The sequence below is a fragment of the Podarcis gaigeae genome (genome assembly GCF_964106915.1).
Source record: "Podarcis gaigeae genome assembly, chromosome: 5".
NCBI classification, from domain to species: Eukaryota; Metazoa; Chordata; class Lepidosauria; order Squamata; family Lacertidae; genus Podarcis; species Podarcis gaigeae.
This window is the reverse complement of record NC_139681.1, coordinates 64,663,971-64,684,511: the sequence shown is the minus strand read 5'-3', so window position 1 is coordinate 64,684,511 and position 20,541 is coordinate 64,663,971. Positions and strand designations below refer to the sequence as shown.

The 20,541-nt window shown below is 43.6% G+C and overlaps 1 protein-coding gene across 8 annotated transcripts in view; it reads left to right on the top strand.

Annotated features, from left to right (window-relative positions):
• The window catches only part of EPHB1 (EPH receptor B1), a 337,865-nt gene that overhangs the window by 57,312 nt on the left and 260,012 nt on the right, over nucleotides 1–20,541 (top strand). Inside the window, exon 1 of one of the 8 annotated variants that reach the window (XM_083741792.1) lies at nucleotides 16,506–16,581. The exons of the other annotated variants lie outside the window; for them this stretch is intronic. Coding sequence (XP_083597918.1) covers nucleotides 16,548–16,581 — 34 coding nt within the window. The 5' untranslated portion in view covers nucleotides 16,506–16,547. Of the gene's footprint in view, nucleotides 1–16,505; nucleotides 16,582–20,541 lie in introns of those variants that run through there. 8 annotated transcript variants of the gene reach the window in all.

Genomic DNA, 20,541 nt, shown 5'->3' with positions numbered 1-20,541 from the left:
TGTCTAGCCTTAATAAATTTTCTGAATGCTTTTCTCATAATACAGGCTCTCAATAATGAAGCCTCTTGTGGTTTCTTTGAAATCTGTGGCTCTCTTGCTCTGTTCCATAATAGCAAATCTCTCTGGTATAAGGTTGTTTCTCTATGTATGAATCACTGTGATCTGGTTGTGGTGGCTGGCAGCATCCCGGGCAATTAAGGAGGCAGAAGGAGTTAAAGTCTCACTAGACACACATCCTTTGCTCTTTCTCTGCTGAACCCAAAACTTTCCTGAAGCTACACTAACTTTTATAAATTATCCTTTGATATGAGTACATTTCCTCACTCACTCTTGAGCGGGGGGGGGGGGGAGTGCAGTTATTTGGGACCACATAGTGTTGCAGCCCTATATCCACAGGTCGGATAGGGCAGAGAAAAGGATTTATCCATGTTGTGGCTGCCACTCTCCACTTCCCCCCATCAGGGACAACCCCGCCTGGGTTTGGTTTATCCTGAAGGAGACAACACTAGCATTCCTGCAAACTTGAATTAGTTACAAAAATAAGTGACGAACAGAAGTGGAGTTGAACAATAGTCACATCTATCGTCAATAGATCCGCTACCTCCCACATCAGATTTTCCAAAAGAGGCCATGCCACAAAATCATCCTACCCTTCAGCTAAGTCTCTCAAACTTCAAAACTACTGTTTCAAAACTCTCCCTGCCCCCTACAAACCTTTCCTCTTTCCTTAGCTGGGCGGGGGGGGGGGGGGAGTTATATCACCTTCCCCAAGCCCTGGTGGCTCTTCCATTCAAAACACTCAAGAGAGATCCCTCAGCTTCTTCCTATTGCAATTGGCATCTGTCTGTCTCGGAGGACAATGAAAGAGTGCGTCTTCTGGGGATAAAGTTAAACAGTTGGGGTATTACAGCACCTGCTGTGGCTGTAGCAAATGATACAGGAGGGGCAGGATTGATTGCAGCTGGGGCAGATTAAGGCACCCAGTTTTGCTGCTACAGGTGCTCCGTTGTTTTTCTTCTCTCTGTGCTCCCATTGAAAATACATCAACTAACTAAGCTGAGCCATTAACAAGCTGAGCCTGACAAAGGATTGACTGCCTTGCTGCCTTAGCAATACGATGCTGTAGATGCTCTAGTGTGGCATCTTCCTGAATTATGCTGGGATAGTAAACTGTGCTAATGTGTTAGCCAGATGTAATGATGCTGAAGACAGGCTACAATTGGAATGTAATGGATTGTTCTTGTGTATAATATTTATTTGTAGCTTTTGCTAGTGCTTTCAGTAATGGAGATTTTTCTTTTCAAGCACATTAAATACGATTAATTGAAAGAAATCCTGCTGGCAAGACTGGAGCATTTTTGCTTTTTAATTGAAATGATGATGTCTTTTCCACTCTTTTGTGGGTTTTTGTTGTTGTTGCAGCAGTAAGTATATTATTTTCTGTCTTGCACTTCTATAGCCTTTTGATTTCTACCACATTCGAATCTAATAGCCTCCCCCCCAAAGAGTATCTCTTGTGATAGAAGGAGCAGTATTACAAGCGTGCAGTGATGCTTTGTGCACAAAAAATAATTTCCAAGTTCAGAGGTACACTTTTCAAAAGCAAAATGTAGGAGCTGGTGATATTTTCTAGAAGCAATATCCAGCGCCATTTTTCTAGAAAAAGAGGTGCTGGAACTCACCATGAATACGTCCCTCATTCTCTTAGAATGGCAATGGCACCCACCTGAGAGGTGCTGGAACTGAGTTCCAGTGAGTTCCAGCTGAAAAAAGCCCTATATTATACAATGTCTTGACCTCTGTCCCAATCCAAGAACTGGTTGCTAGTGAGGTGCCAGTGGCTCATGGTTCTATCCAGCCTTTCCTCACTAGGTGGAGCTGCCACATTTCCAGATTAGGCTTCCAAGACTTTAGTGGAAAACCAGTGGCTCCTCAAAACCAGCCCCTGTGCAAACACATGGATACTTTGGCAAATATCCAGTTGCTATGCCCTTGGCAGGACCCACAGCAGCAGCTGCTGGGTCCATCCTGGACCCCCCTTTTTTATTTGCCCAGCAGAGACAAGAGTGTCAGGTCAATGCAGCTGAACTTACTCCTGTGGCCTAAGGCTGCAAGCCTCTGTACACTTTTGTTTGTTGTTTAGTCATTTAGTCATGTCTGACTCTTCGTGACCCCATGGACCAGAGCATGCCAGGCACTGCCTCCCACTGCCTCCCGCAGTGTTGGTTGTTGTGGTGGCAAACACCCTGATGTTGTGGGTCTTATTTTAAGGAAACCTGCAGCAGACTGAGCTGTTTGTGTTCTGGCTAGGTAGTCTTTTGATCCTGCTAAGCCAGTGTCCCTCTTTACTTAGGAGTAACCTACTGTGCAATCCTAACCATGTCCATTCAGAGGTTCTATTAAATGCAGTGGGCCTTATTCCCAGGTAAGTGGGGCAAGGTCTGTAGCTTGTATTGGGCATCTTATGCACCTGCCATAGAAGTAGAGGAGGAAAAGACATAGAACAACCTTGCCAGCCTCAGCCCCCAGTGTCCATGAAGTATACGCCAATGATGCCCACAGGGTAGCCTGGGAGGAAGAAAGCTAACCCATGTACAGCATCAGGGAAGGGCCCCCATGACATCACACCATCCCAATACATGCACAAAGCACCATCTGCCTGACACAAGGCATTGGTTTGTTCGTCACTGAAGGAGCTACTGTGACCCAGGAATGCAGGAACTATGAAACTCCAGGAATCCCTGCACCCCAGTGTTTGAAGCCACCCTCCCTCTCACACATTCTCACATGCATGTGCACATGCAAGCACACACGGACGCATGCACACAGACAGACAGACAGACAGACACACACACACACTTCATAATTGTCCTTTTAACTTAAGAACACAAAGGGAAGGAAGAAGATGCCCTCTAGCACAGAACTCAAATAGCTCTCTTGCCAGGAGGCTTTTTTAGAGGCAGGGTTCGAGGTCGACTGAAGGGCAAAGGAACCCTTTGCCAGGCAAGAAAAGGAAGGATCTAGGCCAGGCCACAACTGCACCTTCACAGGAGCAACCCTGTGATGAGAGCCAGAATTGTGTCGTGGTCAGAGTGCCAGACTAGGACCTGGGAGACCAGGGTTCAAACCTCCAGGGTTCAAACCTCACAACGCATAGTGTAAAAAAACATATTTAACAACTGCACCTTTCAGTAAACCTCAGAGTGAAAGTTTGCAAATATTAATGAAAATTTAGTGTCGTCCTTCTCATGCACCTACCCAAAAAAAGCATGTGCAAGCCATTGAAAATATCTGTTGACAGGTGATCCGTGTTAGAACAGAAAATGTTGCTTCATAGGTGACTGTAACATGGGTGATGGTCCTTTCAGTGGCCACAGGTTTATCTGTATCTTTACAGACCACCCTTGCTTGATAAATTTCTTGCAATGCATTTGCTCCGGTTTTTATAGAATAGCCTTCTTTCATCAGCCACAATTTCCTGGGGAAAGAAGGAAGCTTGCTTGCTCAAAATTCAAGTCATCCACAGAAGCTACTGCAGCAATCATTTCTCCTCTACCATCATCACACACACCCCTGCACTATCATATGAATCTTTTCTCTCTCACACACTTTCACCAGGTATAGTCATTCTTTTCATCTTTATCAAGTCTAGCACATGTCATAATATCCATTTCCATTTGAAGGTAACAGGCAGATTGATATGGTTCTATGAAGTTGTGATGGCTACTTGTTGAAATGTAAAATATAGAGCAATCATGTGCTACTTCCTTTAGCTTCTCTCCTGCCCTCCAGCCTGATGTGGCATCTTACCACTTTTTCTTTTTTAATATGTGAGAGATGATTGATTCTTGTCTTTAGAATAAAAAACAAAACAGTGCAAAGGCAGGAAGAACAGTAACTATGTTTACATCCCCTAAGGGTTTAGAGTCTCCCATTTGGTTGAACTGAATGTCTATAACAAATATCAGCCTCATGAAATTTCCATATAGTGCTCCATACTTAATCTGTATATAGGATTGATTTGGACAATCCCCTGGTCTGAAATATTCTAACTATGGCCTGTTCATAGACGAATATGTCAGCTTTGATTTATTTTTATTTTTCCCCTTTCTTTTCCAATCTTTACTTCAGTTTGCCACATTTCTGCATCAGCCTGCACAAAATTAATACAGTCATACCTTGGAAGTCAAATGGAATCAGTTCTGGAAGTCCATTCGACTTCCAAAATGTTTGGAAACCAAAGCGCGGCTTCTGATTGGCTGCAGGAAGCCCCTGCAGCCAATCGGAAGCCGTGGAAACCCAATTGGATGTCTGGGTTCCAAAGAATGTTTGCAAACCAGAACACTCACTTCTGGGTTTGCGGTGTTCAGGAGCAAAAACATCCGAGTACCAAGGCGTTTGGGATCCAAGATACGACTGTATTCCTTTCCATGTGCTTTTTTCCTAATATACACTTTTGCACTCAATATATGCACATCTGCAGTAATGCATTTATATGTTTTTGATAGAGTACAGCTAAGAAATATTTCAAATGAATAAATAAAGCAGTGTGGCCATAAATCCAGTCATTGGTGGTAGAACAGCAATCTGCAGCATTTGGAGGGCACCAGGTTGATGAAAGCTAAAATAAGATATGCCCCCTAAATTCTCATACTTTAACAGAAATCAACAATAGGTTTCCTGTTTTTCTCTGTGGCTCATGAAGGCTAGAGTCATCTTCATTACATTAAGCTAGTAAAGAGCATGTCACCCAGACAGGCCATTTTGGATAAGTTGGTTTGAGGAGAGACCCTTCCCCAGCTTAACCACTGCTCCTACCTTGGAGAATGGAAGGACAAGGGTAACTTGGAAGTGCAATGGCAATGCTAACAACCAACAAGGAAAGACTTAGCTTCTGTCATGGGCTGAGCAAATTCCCACTGCTCAGCCCCACTCCTTTGCTTCAGAGGACAACACCAAGGAAGACCAAGACTGAGGGGAATTAAATGCCACTTGAATAATGCTGTTTTCATAGGAACTTTTCTGTTCCTGATACCAAACTTAGATATAATTTTCATTGCAAGAAAATTCTGCAAGTTGCTTTGAGAGCCTTTCAGAGTTATAAAGAGGCATATAAGTATTCCAAATAAGTAAATACATTTGGGTTCCTGTGACTGGATTTTAGGAACAATAACCCTCTATTTTTGGCCCATATGTTATCTCTCTGTGCCAACTTTGAGAAGAGAATTAAATTTTTGGCCATTCAGAGTATTGACTAATACCTATAGCAGCCAAACAGTGAATTGGCCTAGGACAATTACCCATTCTGCCAATTCCTGAAGACAAGAGAGTTTGTGTTAGCAGAAAAGACTTTTGGCAAAGCTGGGGATTGTTCTTCCTTGTCTTCTCCTAGCCACCGGTTAGAGCTTTATATTATGGACAAGAGTGTTGATCATATCAGAGAACTCAAATAAATTTCAAGGTAGTTAAACTCTAGAAAATGGATAGAATCATGGTTTATATGGCATGGTAACAATGAGTTACTTTCTATATTTATGGTGTAATATTCACAATATCTTTATTTCCTTCAAGTGCTGTCATAGGCAAATATATTGTTGTCATGTAGCAATAAAATGTTCTGCTTTTTGCAAAAAAAAAAGGGGGGAAAGAAAAATGGAATAGTATTTTGAAGCTAGCCTGTTCCTGTGTTTATGGGAGTAACTCAGATGACAGTGGATTTATCACAGTAGAAATTGGCCAGTGAGATTGTTGACTGCTTTCACAAATTACATTGAAACCAGTGTTTAATTTCCTGTGTTTGTAAATTGAATAATGCAAGTATTTCATTGGGGGATCACAGAGATCTGTTCTATGCTGATTCTGACTGGCTGCAGTTATCCAGAGGTTTCAGGCCAAGGTCTTTCTCAGCCCTACCTGGTGAGGCCAAAGACTGAATCTGGGACCTCCTGCATGCGAAACTTACCTACCACTGAGTATAGCCCTTCCTTAGGTTAGCTCAGACCAGGAGCCATCTACTCTACCACTCTGGGTATAATTGCTTAACATGGAAACGTATATGGCAGGGAGTTGTTGGCATCTGTCTCTCTCGGGAGACAGTGGAGGGGGGTACCTTTGTGGGGTGAAGTCATACTGTTGCAAGTTTCAGCGCCTGCTGCGGCTGTAGAGACCGATATGGGAGAGACATGTTTTGTTGCAGGTGATGCAGATGAAGGCATCTGGTTGTGCTGCTGCGGATGCACCATGGTGTTTCTTCTCTCTGCACTCCTCCTGAGTGATGAACCTTTTCCAGTCTGAGGACCACAGTCCCTTGTGGGCAACTTTCCAGGTAGCCCATGCTAGTGGTGGGCATGGCCAGAGGCAAAAGTGTGTATGCCCCAATTAAAAACTGGCTGGAGAAACAGATGTGGCTCTTACCTTTGTAGATGACGTCCCATCCATACAAACATCGTGAAGTTTCCAGGCACATCCCCCAACTCTCCTTCCAAACAAGAGGCATTGTCACAGTTCAATGGCACATGCTAGCCAGGTGAAATCACCAACAGACCAGTGAAGGGTGTGGCCTCCAGGAGCTACTTACTCAAGGGCTAAGTAGAAAAGCTTGGAAAGTAGCATTCAGCCCCCATATTGGAGGTTCTCCATCCCTGGCGTAAGGCTACCACTGGAAATTGTCTCCATCTGTAACTTGGGTTGTGACATTGAACGTTGAGTATGGAGCAGTGGGTGGGGAAATGTATGGTGTCATGATGTCACAACATGGTATTTTACAACACAGTGGGGCGGTTTACAGGATTGCTATTTATGGAATCCTTTACCTTATATCAGGCATGTCCAAACTTGGCCCTCCAGATGTTTGGGACTACAGTTCCCACCATCCCTGACTACTGGTCCTGTTAGCTAGAGATAATGGGAGTTGTAGTCCCAAAACACCTGGAGGGCTAAGTTTGGCCATACCTGCCTTACATAGTTCCACTCTTTGTCGCCAGGGATGGACAGCTCTCAAGAATGAAGGTGATGGCTGTCCCTTATGGTTAGTTTAGTCCCCTGGCTTCATTCCCTGAAGATGGGAAGCTACACTGATTCCATCTTCCAGTTTCTATGCCTCATTAGCAACAAACAGTAGTAACTTGGAGAGTAATAAATAGTGCTGAAATTCTGTTAAGCAAATTTGGGTGATATTTGCATACTTCACAGATGAGCGGTGATGACCAGTTTTGGGGGTGGGAATCTTATCTGCGAATTGTAATCAGATTACAGTTTTTAATCCATAGTACTGCGTGTGGTTTACTTGTATCTGTGTGAAGAACTCCAAGTCTTCCAAATGGTTCTGTATTTTCTCCTTTCCCTGCTTATTATACCGTACATGGAATTACCACCTGGAACAACAGCACCATTCTAGCTTCTCCCTTGTGTCAGGGCCTTCCTTAAAACCTCCCTTAATCCTCCTCCCCTCCCCACCTTGCTACCTTCCTTTCCTCTGTTGTTTCCTGTATGTCAAATAATTAGATGGTAAACTTCTTGGGTCAGAGTCCATCTTCTTGTTACTCTGTAAATGGCTAAGCCCATTGATGATGCAATCAATCAGTCTTTAATTTATATACCACTTAATGCTCAAATGGGTTTCTAAGTGGTTTAAAAGTCTAAAAACCAATTACAGAGCCAATAAAATGCCAGCAAAGGAGATGCAGTGAAAAAGTGTGGTAGAAAATGACAAGATCCAAGAAAAATAAATGTGCCACCTAGTTTACTGCACTAGCTTGTCTAAAAATAAGCAGAGTCTCCCATTTATAAGGCAGAAAAACGTTGACTACACAATTTTGCTCCTCCAAACCATCTCTAATTTGCTATAGACTGTAGAGACGGGCATGTCCAGAGGTCCATTAACAGTGGTAATTGGGCTTGTAGACTGCAATAGAACAAGAATCATTATGTCTAATGGAGTTCTTCTTGGTGTAGTGCAGGAAAGCTGCATGTAGAAGGAAAGGTTGCTCTCATGAAGTGAAATCTGAACCAACCAACAACTGCAAACTAAATAATGAACAGCCATGTTATTAAGTAAAATGTCAGAATTTCTTCCAGACTTCCCACTTACTTCACTGTGGGGGATTCCACATAATTTGCCCTTGGCAGCATCTAGGTACAGATGGATGATGACTGCTGGTGGTTTTAGCTGGTCCAAGGCTTTTAGCAGTTGGCTTTATGGGAAGCCTCCTGGAGAAAAGGTTGGAGGATGGAGAACAAACCCACTGCTACCCATCCCCCAAAGTCCACTGCTAGCAATTTCCATCACCATCCATGGAGGAGAGTGCTATCAAGAGCTACAAGTCATGATGGCTGTGCTCTGCCTCCATATTTGGAGGCAGCAATGCTTCTGAATACCAAACTGCAGAAGGGGAGAGTGCTCTTGTGCTCAAGTCCTGCTTGCGGGTTTCCTACAGGCATCTGGTTGGCCCTGATGCTAGACTAGATGGGCCATGGGTCTGATCCAGCAGGGTTCTTGTGTTCTTACGTTTGGTATAAGGGAGCTGCTACTGGAACAGGGAGGCTACAAAGCCTCTGTACACATGCAGTAGATCATGTTCAGCCCTTTGGGTTCTGGCTGAGTAAATAAAAAAGTGCCTAAGCCAGCCTTCCCTAGTCTGCTGCCCTCAAGACTAACATTCCTGTGAAGCATCAAAAACACCTTGAGGGCATCCGACTGGGGAAGGTTGGTGTAGGCAGAATGATTGCAGTCTGGCCATCTCATGGATTGATCTACCTTCACTATGCTTTCAGATAAGAAACTGCACTGAACAATCGCTTCACAAACAACCTTGGTGCCTTTTGAAGGTTGTTATTATTGTAAAGTGTTTTGTTAGGGCTTAAAAGCAGCATAAATTATTTTGTTCAAACAAGCAAGCAAGCAAGCAAACATAGTGGCTCAGATGCCTGTGATTTTCAACCTGAGGGCCAACAATATAAGAACACCACACTTTTGGGGGCCATGGGATGTTTCATCTGGCATTCCAGGAGTTGATTGTGTTCAGAAATGCCGTGATTCTGCAGTTGGTTATTTACTCTTAAAGCTCACTCCTCTTAGTGGACTTTGAGCCATTTCACACACTGCACATTTCAATGTGTATTGCAGGAGACATGCTTATTGGGGGGGGGGGGGGAGTAAGATGTGCATGCGACAGTCATTAGGAATCTGAGGTTGTCCCTGCCTTCCTGTGGGATATGCACACAGTGGCAAAACTGTGAAATGCCACTGTGCAATGCTTGAAGCTACCCTTAAGGACAAGTGACTGGATGCAGGAGGATTTCAGCCTCAGGCAGTTTTGCATCCACATCCACACAGGAAAATATTCTCACAAATAAAAGAACTACCTTGGCTTCCATCCCAGTGTGCAGATGGTCCGCTCCATGCTTGCTCCTTTGGAGTCCTTTCCTAGCATAGGCTTGCACAGGCGTCTAGGCTGGAGGCAGGGGTGTGCTTTGCAGGGAAAGGTGCCAAACATCATGTCCTGCCAGCTTTTTCTTACCAGTTCCCAAAAGATTATGGACAGGAAAGGTTGATAAGAAGCCAAAGCCATAAAGCCATGCATGTGAAACAAAGAGGGTTGACTCTGACTCTCTCTCTCTCTCTCTCTCTCTCTCTCTCTCTCTCTCTCAGAGAGAGAGAGAGGATGTACATTGCATGTTGCAGCAGGCAAATTCCTCATATGAGGTGCACAACAGAGTTGCTTCTTCAAATCATTATGTGCAGGACTTTGCGACGTGTTTGGGCTGTACAGATAGTCCTCTTTTTCATCTTTACAGTATAAAGTCCACATGGACACTACTGTGCCAGATCCTAGTTGCTGGGAATCTCAGGTGGTAATTGCGCTGTTGTGCTCTTGTCACTTAAGGAAGTTCATGGAAAGATAGCCACCCTACCCGCTCTCACTTTGTTCAGAAGGGCACCCTAACCCACCAGGGAGACCTTTTGGGCAGTGGGGGGGGGGGAAGGGGCAGCAGGCAGGATGGGAGAAGAAACATTCCCTCCTTTAGACAAGCGATTAAGTTCTACAATATTGTCTTTTGTTAAACTTTCAAATAGCTGTTCTGTTTTTATAATGTAGTGTGTTTTGCTATAGCTTCAGCTTGAGGTTTATAGCAGAAACATAATGATAGCCCAAGAGCAGCAATTGTGCAAACAAAAGACAGAAACAGTCAGTAAAAATTGATACTTCTCAGGGTCGCGCTTTGGCATGGGGAGCTCTGATTTCCAAGATGATGTAATACACAAAAACATTTGGATTAATGGAATAAGGCCATTAGCACTGTACTGGGGACCATGATCCTTCTGTTATAAGGTGAATTTCAGTTGTTTATGTTTGTTCATTGTGGAGTGATTTGCAGGTGCCTGAAAACTATCTTGCAATCAAATAGTAGGAATCTGCTTAATCTGGCTGATGCTGATAGCTGTCAACAATTTCATTGCCATCCCAATAGATTTAGGAAGTACCAACTGTTGCTAATTTCTCTAAGAACGGGCTCTTTACGGCATCTGCATCATTATTTTGATTAACCCTTCTCTTGAATGTGAATCTGAGGCCACCAAAACATTTCAGAAGCTACTTACATCTTTGTTCTATCTGGCTTCATTAATTGTCTTGAATCTAGCTAATATAAAGTTTACAGAACTAATAGCCAAACAGAGCTTCTGTGCAAACTTCTGGTTTTGTTACATACATACCATGAGAATCTGCCTCATACCGAAAGCATCCCTGGGTTAGTAGGTGTTATTGTACACTCCTCCTCTCTCAAAGCTCTCCTCTTGTACACACATTATTTTGTGGTTTTGTGGTTGTGTTCTATGCAATATCTATCTGTGATCTTGGAGTCTGGGGAAGATAGTGGATTATAGCCATTGAAAAGACTCGTTGGTGAGGCAGTAATAGGATTTAGCCACAACAGATGTTAACCGCAAGCCATGCAAAGGCGTCACAGAAGTCGCTGGCCTTTTCTTCCTGGCAATGGTTGTGACAAGCTCTTCCTTCAACATAAGAGATGACTAAGGCTGAACTGTGTCAAGGGCACACTTGCTATTTTCCTCACCTCAAGAGAAGTAGTAGCCTGTACAGACTACATTTTTGGAGAGTCTCAAAATCAGTGACAATAAATTCTAGTCCATGGTTCTAGGCCATGTTCTCATACCTAGGTTCACTCTTTCTGCAGTGCTGCAATGAATACCCACTTTATTGGATATATATACAGTATGGGACCAAGAGCTTTCTTGTAGCAAAGATATTCTCCCTATATGTGGGCTGAATATAATGCTGCTGCCTATGGATGAGGCATATGGTTGATGTCACAAGGACTAGCTGGTTTGAACACCTTTTACTGGTCATGAATGCATATTATAATTGTGTGTTAAGTATCCAGGGATGGCCCACAGCATTCTAAAGTTTCAATGTATAGCAGTGTTCCAAAGCAGGGCTCCTTTTAAAAGCTTCCTTAGGGTATCTCTTGCTGTGACTTCAAACACACCTTTATTTCCCCTTCATTGTCAATATACTTTGTTTAGTCTACAAGCATTTACAGTTCTTGGCAGATGCATTATTTACTCAATAAACCGGCTGTCCTATAAATACATACCTAAAGACTACTCAAATTGACAGTAAAATCTATAGGAAGTGAAGCTGCAGAACACAGTCCCAAGAGCCTTGGGCCATATTTCCTTTTTAAAAGGATCAAGTAAATAATAAACTCACTGCTCTAAAAGGTACCTTCTATCACTTTGTTGACACCCATAAAAGAGAAACACCATCCGTATAAATGAATTTATGGAAACACTCTCTCAGCTTTCTAATTTCCCGTTAGAGGAATCCACCCCCATTCTCACAGATAATACTGGAGTGTTTTCACCTGGTCATTTCAACCCCTAAAGAAAATATGGTGGCAATGTCTCCCTCTAGCTGCTGTTCAGGCTTTAGGATTATGCCTAAGTATAATTTCTCTAGGCCTGGTGCAAACTTGTAACATTGGCCCTTTTACTCACCTTGAAAGGTGAACCCAGTACCAATGTGTATGTCCCACCCCTACAGCAAGCCTTGTCTGTTTTGAATATTTGGTCCTTTAGCTCCTTTGTTTAAGCTTCTGTTTTCTTGCTTCATGATTATAGACATAGCAGTATGACAAGAAACAAACACATGATAGATATTATACACTGACCCTGGGATCTAGTGTCAGTTTTTCTAAGAACCCTGGAGCTCACAGATGTAACTCACATGCTTTCTGGGGCTTGGGAATCTCAGCAGCACCGGCTCCTCCTGTTCCTGGGATCTGTGTTCCTGATTTTGTGGCATTTCTCCCTCATGTCTTCTGCCACACCCCATGGGCTTCTTCTGGATTGCCTGTAAGAATGAAGGAATTTTGGGGGTTGTTATTCTTTAGGGAGCATGGCACATAGGGGAGCACATTTATCCCAGTGCCCTAGACTTACCTGTAAAAGCACACTCTTAGGAACAAAGGAAGCTCCTTGTACTGAGTCAGACTATTGGTTCATCTAGTTGAGCATTCATTGCCTACACTGAGTGGCAGTGGTTCTCCAGATAGAAGACATTTCCAGCCCTATCTGTGGTATTTTCCCTTCCTTCCTTCCTTCCTTCCTTCCTTCCTGGGACAGCTTGGGCCAGCACCTTACTATCACCTTACTATTCTAGCCTTATTCAGATATTATCCAGGCATAGAGCTTACATTTGGAGAAGGAGGTAGCAGGATGTGTTGCTGGCACTGCCCCTGGAAATCCATGTGTTGACACAGATGTCTGCATGGTGTGCTTTTGCTCTGCAGACATCTACACTAACATTGTGCTGGATAGCATAGTTGGCTAGAGCATGGTTCTGATAATGCCAAGCTTGCAGGTTCAGTTCCCGTACCAAGACCAGGGCCACATAGGGGCTTGGGGAGCAGTATGGCCTCATTGCCCTCTTCTTCATGCACATGGAGAGCACATGGAAAGAACTCCAGCATGTTGCTTTCCTGTCCTAATATTGTTCTGAATGACTTCAACAAACCCCACAACATAGAAACAAGTTTGCGTAAACATCCTCAAGCATGATCTCTAGTTCTGCCACAGTTTCTCCCTATATGGTAATGGATCCACAGCCTAATTCTCTTCCTCTCATCCAGGGTCACCAAGCCCAAGTAAACTGCCCTCCTTCCCCCCTCCCTCACTCATGGCGAAGCTTGCAATCATTTGAATCCTGGAAATTCACAGGAGCTGATGGTCTGACACTTGTGAGGGGTGTGTGTGCATGGTAAAGGTGAATGTTGAAATTTAAACCAGGCTTTAATTTAAGCTTGTTAACTTGAATGTGCTTTATTTCACTGATGACAATGTGTGAATTATGTTGCAAGAACATAGCTCATATGTTGCACACACACACACACAATTCGCTGCAAGTCAGACCATATTTAAATAGTAGAGAAGTGCCTAATCATAACCCGAATCATATGCTGTAATTACATGTTCAAAAGATCAACATAATAAAAGGCTGCAATAAATAGAACTGCTTAAATTGTTGCGAAGCTTTCCTATTGGTCCTCGGTCTACATCCTGTATCCCTCCCCAGGGCATGCAAATGCCTCTGCTTGCTGCAGCAGGGATATTTTGTTAAATAATGGCAGATACAGGAGACCAGCCATGTAGATGAAATTTTAAGAGCCCAGAGGTGTGTTTGTGGTGATGCAATTGCTCAAATCCTCCAGTCCTGCATAGGTGCATCTGGTTTGCCACTGGGCTCTGTGGTCTCGTTGACAGTAGGTGTAGCATCGGAAGGTAGGGTATGCCTTTTGCCTCTGTCCCTGTCGAAATGATGCACAGTTGGCTTGGAAGAAGCAAGAGAAACATGGGGATGGTAATGAGTAATGGCTATCAGCTGCAGCAGGTGGTCTCATTTCTGGCTCCTCATTAGGAGCTGTTGAGCAATAGGAGTGGAGGGTGCTGACTCTCTATGGCAAGCATCCCCAAGCTGCAGCCCTCCAGATGTTTTGGCCTACAACTCCCATGATCCCTAGCTAACAGGACCAGTGGTCAGGGCTGATGGGAATTGTAGTCCAGAACATCTGGAGGGCTGAAGGTTGGGCATGCCTGTTCTATGGCAAGCCTGAATGCAGCTATCACCTCTTCTCTCAGTTGTGCACTCAATATTTGAATGTGGGAGAACATGTTACTGTCAGCACAGTGTTCACCTGTCCTTTTGACACTGCAACACCACCTGAAGTTCCTGCTTGTTCCACTGCATGCCTCCTTGCTCTTAGCCTGTAAGGAAGAATATGTCAGAGGTGGTTATGTGGCTAGCTGTACTAAGAGTTGGAGTAAAGTGCTTGGCTATCCTTTTGAATCGATGGTGTGGGTACTTTGGAAGGTTGTGTCCAACAGGGTCCTACCCTTTTCAAATATCAGTTGCTGATAAGCATGGGAGGGGAGAATGCTCCTGTGGTCATGTTCTGCTCACTTGTTTCCCACAGACATCTGGTTGGCCACCTATTAAATTTAATGGGCTTACTCCCAGGTAAGGGGAGTTAGGTTTCCAGCCTTAGTCAGTGCTCTCTGTCTTAGGGACACGATTAGTCTCTGTTAAGTAAAAAGAGTAAATTACAAGAGGGGGCAGGGGACGAGGAGATAATCTGTTGTTTGAAGATGCTGCCACCTATCTTCTTCCTCAGAAGCGAAGTGGTGGAGATGAATGGTGCTTCTTGGAGGCATGAAATCCCCCTCCCCCCACAATCCATCTTCATTTCTTGTCTGTGTGGCATACTTTTGTTCTTGCCTCCCCAGCTTCTGGACTGGAGTTAAAGTTTCTGGTAGATGCTCACATTTGGTGTCCTGGAATAGTAGCTGAACAACAAAACACAAGTGCCCTTCCTGCATTTGCTATTCTCTTTGGTTGTGCAAGGGACGCAGGTGGCGCTGTGGGTTAAAGCCTCAGCGCCTAGGACTTGCCGATTGAAAGGTAGGCGGTTTGAATCCCTGCGGCGGGGTGCGCTCCCGCTGCTCGGTCCCAGCGCCTGCCAACCTAGCAGTTCGAAAGCACCTCCAGGTGCAAGTAGATAAATAGGGACCGCTTACCAGCAGGAAGGTAAACGGTGTTTCCGTGTGCGGTTCTGGCTCGCCAGAGCAGCAATGTGACGCTGGCCACGTGACCCGGAAGTGTCTCCGGACAGCGCTGGCCCCTGGCCTCTTAAGTGAGATGGGCGCACAACCCCAGAGTCTGTCAAGACTGGCCCGTACGGGCAGGGGTACCTTTACCTTTACCTTTACCTTGGTTGTGCAAAGTCCTTCCATTGGACAAAGCACTCAGCAAACTTTTTCAGCCTTGGGCTGGTCCACTGTCCCTCAGACCTTGTGGGGGGGCGGACTGTATTTTGAAAAAATAATAATGAACGAATTCCTATGCCCCACAAATAACCCAGAGATGCATCTTAAATAAAAGGACACATTCTACTCATGTAAAAACACGCTGATTCCTGGACCGTCCACGGGCTGGATTTAGAAGGCGATTGGGCCGGATCGAGCCCCCGGGCCTTAGTTTGCCTACCCATGCACTAAAGAGTGTTCTACACACCAGAGAGGGGGTGTCTTCTCCTGATGTGCATTACCTGATTTGTTTCCACCCACCCATGAAGCCCTATTCAAAGCAGCTGTCATTTGTGCAGGTGCAATGGCTGTCTCCAATGTACACACCTCAGCTGAACCACGCATTGCATTTTCAAATCATTTTTTTAGACGCAATTTATTAATTTTATAATCACAAAAAGGAAAAGAACATCATAATAAAAAAATTAAATCATGCATCTTAACTTACTTCCCTCCACTCCCTCTCCTGGTTCCATTATTATATACTTACTCATGCATGTCCATAAAATCTTATATTCTTAACTGTCCAATTTTAAAACCTTATTCATGTTGTAACAAGTGACCTTTAGAAGTTCAACTAATGTAAAAACCTATACACAAAGCTTGCAAAGTATGCATTAAACATTTTCCCATATATATTTTAAAAAAACAATGTCATTTTCTTTCTTGGGTTTCAGATTATCTAATATGTCCTGCATGTTTCATGAATTTGTTTTTCTGATCTTCTTTGGCGGTAGCTTCTTCCTTCTGCAGGGATGGGCTGCTCTTGGCCTGGCATCCACTCTCAGATGTAGGAATAAAGTCTTTTGCACAATAAATCCATTAAGTCCTGTACCTTTCAAAATCATAGCTTCTGGGTTGTTGGGGTTTTTTTTTTTAAACAAAAATCATTTCCAACATTCTCTTCAAATCTTTATATGTTACCTCCCAGGCCTTCTTAATAACTTTACATGGCCACCACATATGGTAGCCTCTTATACATGCATTTTCAAATCAGATGGAAGCTGATTTGAGGGAAAATGCATCAAGCAGGAGTATTTCTCAAGAAACTACAGGATACATACGGATTGTCGTTAACGTCATGTGTGCTCTCCCTCAAACACCAAGAATGGGACTCAACTAGATCTGGAGTAAATGGTAATGTGTACACAGCACTGGACTCTACATGTTTCCTATTTTGCTATCATCACCATATGCTGGTAAGGAGACAGGCCTTAAGGCCCAGCGGAGATGATCAGACACTTTAACTAAACTAGTTAGTCCTATGAGCCTCCCTGACCGTACCACATCCAAGCTCTTCCTTCTCCCACTCATGATAGCATCATTACGCTACCATAACTTGAATTTATGCCAGGCTAGTGGATTGATTTGCAATTGTTACTTCACACAGTTGGTGTAAGTTGAAGATAGGACCCCATCATAAATCAGAGGTGAGTGCTGGAATTGGGTAACGTGAGCCTGATGCCTTAATCTCTTGTTTTGCCTAAAAAATTCCCCTTGCTGTGTCACAGCGGCTACACTCTCCAGCAGTTTAAAAACAAATCCAGAAGCAGCTTTACATCTGCTTCTCAATAAAACTAGAGAACCGAAAGAAATATCTTTGCATCTCTAATGAAACTTGGGGAAGGCTCCCCCTTCCTATTTGAAGTTTTTATTTCGGGAAGGTTATGCCATATGTTTTTTTTTAAAAAAGGAAAACATTAGATAGAATTACCAAGATCTGTTTTAGATAAATCACCCCTTTCCCTTGTTATTCTTATGGTGTTGATAAAGTACTGAGTTTCTTTGCTGATAAAACAGTGGTGTGGTGGAGAAAATAGAATCAGTTGCATGCTGGTCTTCTAGTTTTAGAGAGAGATCTTTGTTTGGCTCAGTGGTTCAGTTTGCATGCCATGTTAAACCATTTTTAAACCATGGTTTGTTGAACAAGCCATGCTTAAGCAAAAGGATGTTCTGCAGTTGATTGAAGTAACTATGGTTCTACCCTATTTTGTTCTACCCTCAGTTGCCTCTCCGCCCAACATCCCTTAAGAGTTGGTGGCACCCAAGTTCTGGCATTGCAGCACTGTGTCACCATTTTCCTTTGCATTGGCTGGCTGCGAGAGTGAGGGTGTGGAAATCTTCTAGGTGACCTTTGGCACCTGTCATCAAGCACCTGCTCTGTTCCACCAAGAAAGAAATGGCCCTACGTCTTTGCAGCCGGAGAAGTCGTTGAACCCTTTTCTTCCACTCCTGTGTTCTACAACTGCACTTTTTATTTTTCTTTCTCCCATAAATTGCTACCATGAATTTATACTTTGAGATTACTGAGCATCAACTATGTTGGAGCCACTCACATCTCCTACCCCTCCACTGCCATGGAATTGGATAGACTGCTTTTCCTAATGCACGCCTAAGTTGTTTCATCTGTTAGATGTAATTAATATCAGGAACACAACCTCATATTGAATCCCCCTCCCCATCTTAACTCAATTCTCAACTCTGCTAGTTGTTTCGTATTTTATTTCTTTGCTTTGCTGTCAAAGAGTAAAATTGCAGCTCTTGTTACCATTTCCTACTTGGAGAAAGTGCCTTTATTTTGAAATAGGACTTCACCCTCCCCACCCTGTCCGTGACTTTACTCCACAACTCATACAAGTACCTCTTAATTTTTCTGTTTCTCTGTGTTAAAACGCAACCCTTTTTCAGCTGCAGAACTTAGTCTGGTAAAATCCCAGCTGCTTCCATCTGTGCAACCCTACAGTGGTATGAACATCCACCTGCTTGAACCCCTGACCCTAACAGCACAAATATAACACACTCAGAAGGTCTTTTTGCAATAACTTCACTTCACAATCACATAAGACAGATGCAGCAGATGCTGCATCAAATATAAGCAGAAGAGGCAGTGCTTGTGTGTTTTTCAGTTATCAGTGATGTCAGCTTTGGGGAAAAATGCCAGCAAGAGGAGTTGAGCATTGAGAGAAGCTTCTTTTTCTAGTTGCTCTTGCCTAATGGCTCTGTTGCTTGGTGCATAATTTCACTGGGGTGACTAAACAAATCACACTTAAACATTAGTTAAGGAAATCCCCATGTCTGCTTGTAATGCTAAGACAGCAACGACTCATGACTTATTTTTGCAAACCATAGTTGACAATCTATAGTCGAGACATCAGATGTAAAGCTAAGCCATGGCTTCTGAACAAAGGTCTGTTTAAAGCATGGTTTAATGTGGCATGCGAACCAAGACAATAAATGTAGAAGGATGATGATAAAAAATAAAAATGTACCTGGTGCAGTTTTCTGGAAGCTACATTTTAAAGGTAGCATTTTATAACTGATTGTAGAAGGCAAACTGTTAGTATAGTACACCCTTACCTTGTCCTATTGCTGCCATATGATAAAATGATAATTCTCTTAGTGACATCTAATTTCACCTGTTGAAATTAGATCTTCTTACAAAAGATAATCTTGCAGGCATTAGTCAGCCTCTGACAAATTTGCTAGTTGGTTTTACATTGGATGTGAGATGATGATACACAGTTTATTGATGCAGATAGAACTCTGCTGTGGCTCAGTTGTGCATTAGCCATACATTAGTTGCATATTGATACACAACAGAGCCTTGGTCACTGCACCACAGTCAAATGCAAACATTGGTGCAGTTGCAGTTTGTGCCTGAGTCTTCATACTGCTCAATTCAATGTTGGTATTGGATTTTGAGAAATATGTAGTACTGAGCAATACAGTTTATAACCCATGCTCTTTCTGCTTCTTACCTTAGAGTACAGATGGTGCTTAAGTTATAGCCCTGTCCTCTTTTTAAGCAGGTTTGTTTTCAGGTTTGAAAGGGGCCCTTTGCAAGGTCCCAGTTGCCCTGTTCGGTTCCCACAACGCTCTTAAGCAACATGACATTGGGGCATTATGGGAAATTTAAAATGGCTGGCAGTTACCTGACCCATCCACTCAGTGTGGAGAGACCAGGGTACCTAAGGATGTCAAGTGCTGAGGCCAGGGTGGGTTTGAAAGACCAGCATGTGTAGAAATAGGGGAAAGGATATGTATTTGTGTGTGAGAGAGCGTTATGTGACTCTTTGCAGGTTAGAAAGATGGTAACAATCACAATATTTTATTAGAGAAGCGCTGGTCTGCTGTCTCAATTTGAACTCACACTGGATTTGATATTGGAAGAATAGACCGGCATTTCCCCAATAAAATACTGTTTTTAACCCTTTACTCTCCTCTCCATGTACTTATCAACATTTGTATCCCTTTTCCTATTGGGATGCTGCAGAGGTATCTTCCTGCTGCTTTGCTCCTGCTTTGGATGCTGTTAGTTTTCTTTGTTCACAGCCTCATCCCTGCTCTTCGCTCTCCACCCCCCTCAATTAATCCCCTGTTCTGCAGGTTCTTATTTGTGCTCAGCAATCATGGAATGTCAGGGAGAGAGCATGCAGAGCTCATGTTTCATTACCCAGGCGTCAGGGAGAATTCCTTCACTTTGAACCGCTGCAGCCTCTTTCTTGCTCTCTTCTTTGTTCCTTTCAGACACAGGGTATGCCAACATTCTCCCTCCCTCCCCGCCAGATTTTCGTTCTTTGTTTTTTCGCTTACTCTCAGTTTCACTTTCTCTGCACAATGCCACATTTCTTCCTTTATTTGTTCAAGCAATCTGAGAAACAAAGCCAGAGAGCAAAGCAGCCTCCCTCTGTACACACAAAACCCAAAGAATCATATAACATTGGTGGCGATTGTGCAAGGGGGACAAAAAGATCTTAGAATCATAGAATTGGAAGGGACTCCAAGGATCATCTAGTCCCCTGCAATGCTAGAATATGTAGCTGTCCCATACAGGGACTGAACCTGCAACCTTGGCATTATCGGCACCACGCTCTAACCAACTGAGCTGTAGTCCACCCCGCTTTGCTCCTATGTTCTTATGCTGGCAGCTTCCATGCAGTCGTAATCTGCAACAATACAGTCCAGATTTTAGGGTGCCACTACCAGGAAGTGGGGTGCGGGTGGCGCTGTGGGTTAAACCACTGAGCCTAGGGCTTGCCGATCAGAAGGTCGGCGGTTCGAATCCCCGCGACAGGGTGAGCTTCCGTTGCTCGGTCCCTGCTCCTGCCAACCTAGCAGTTTGAAAGCACGTCAAAGTGCAATTAGATAAATAGGTACCG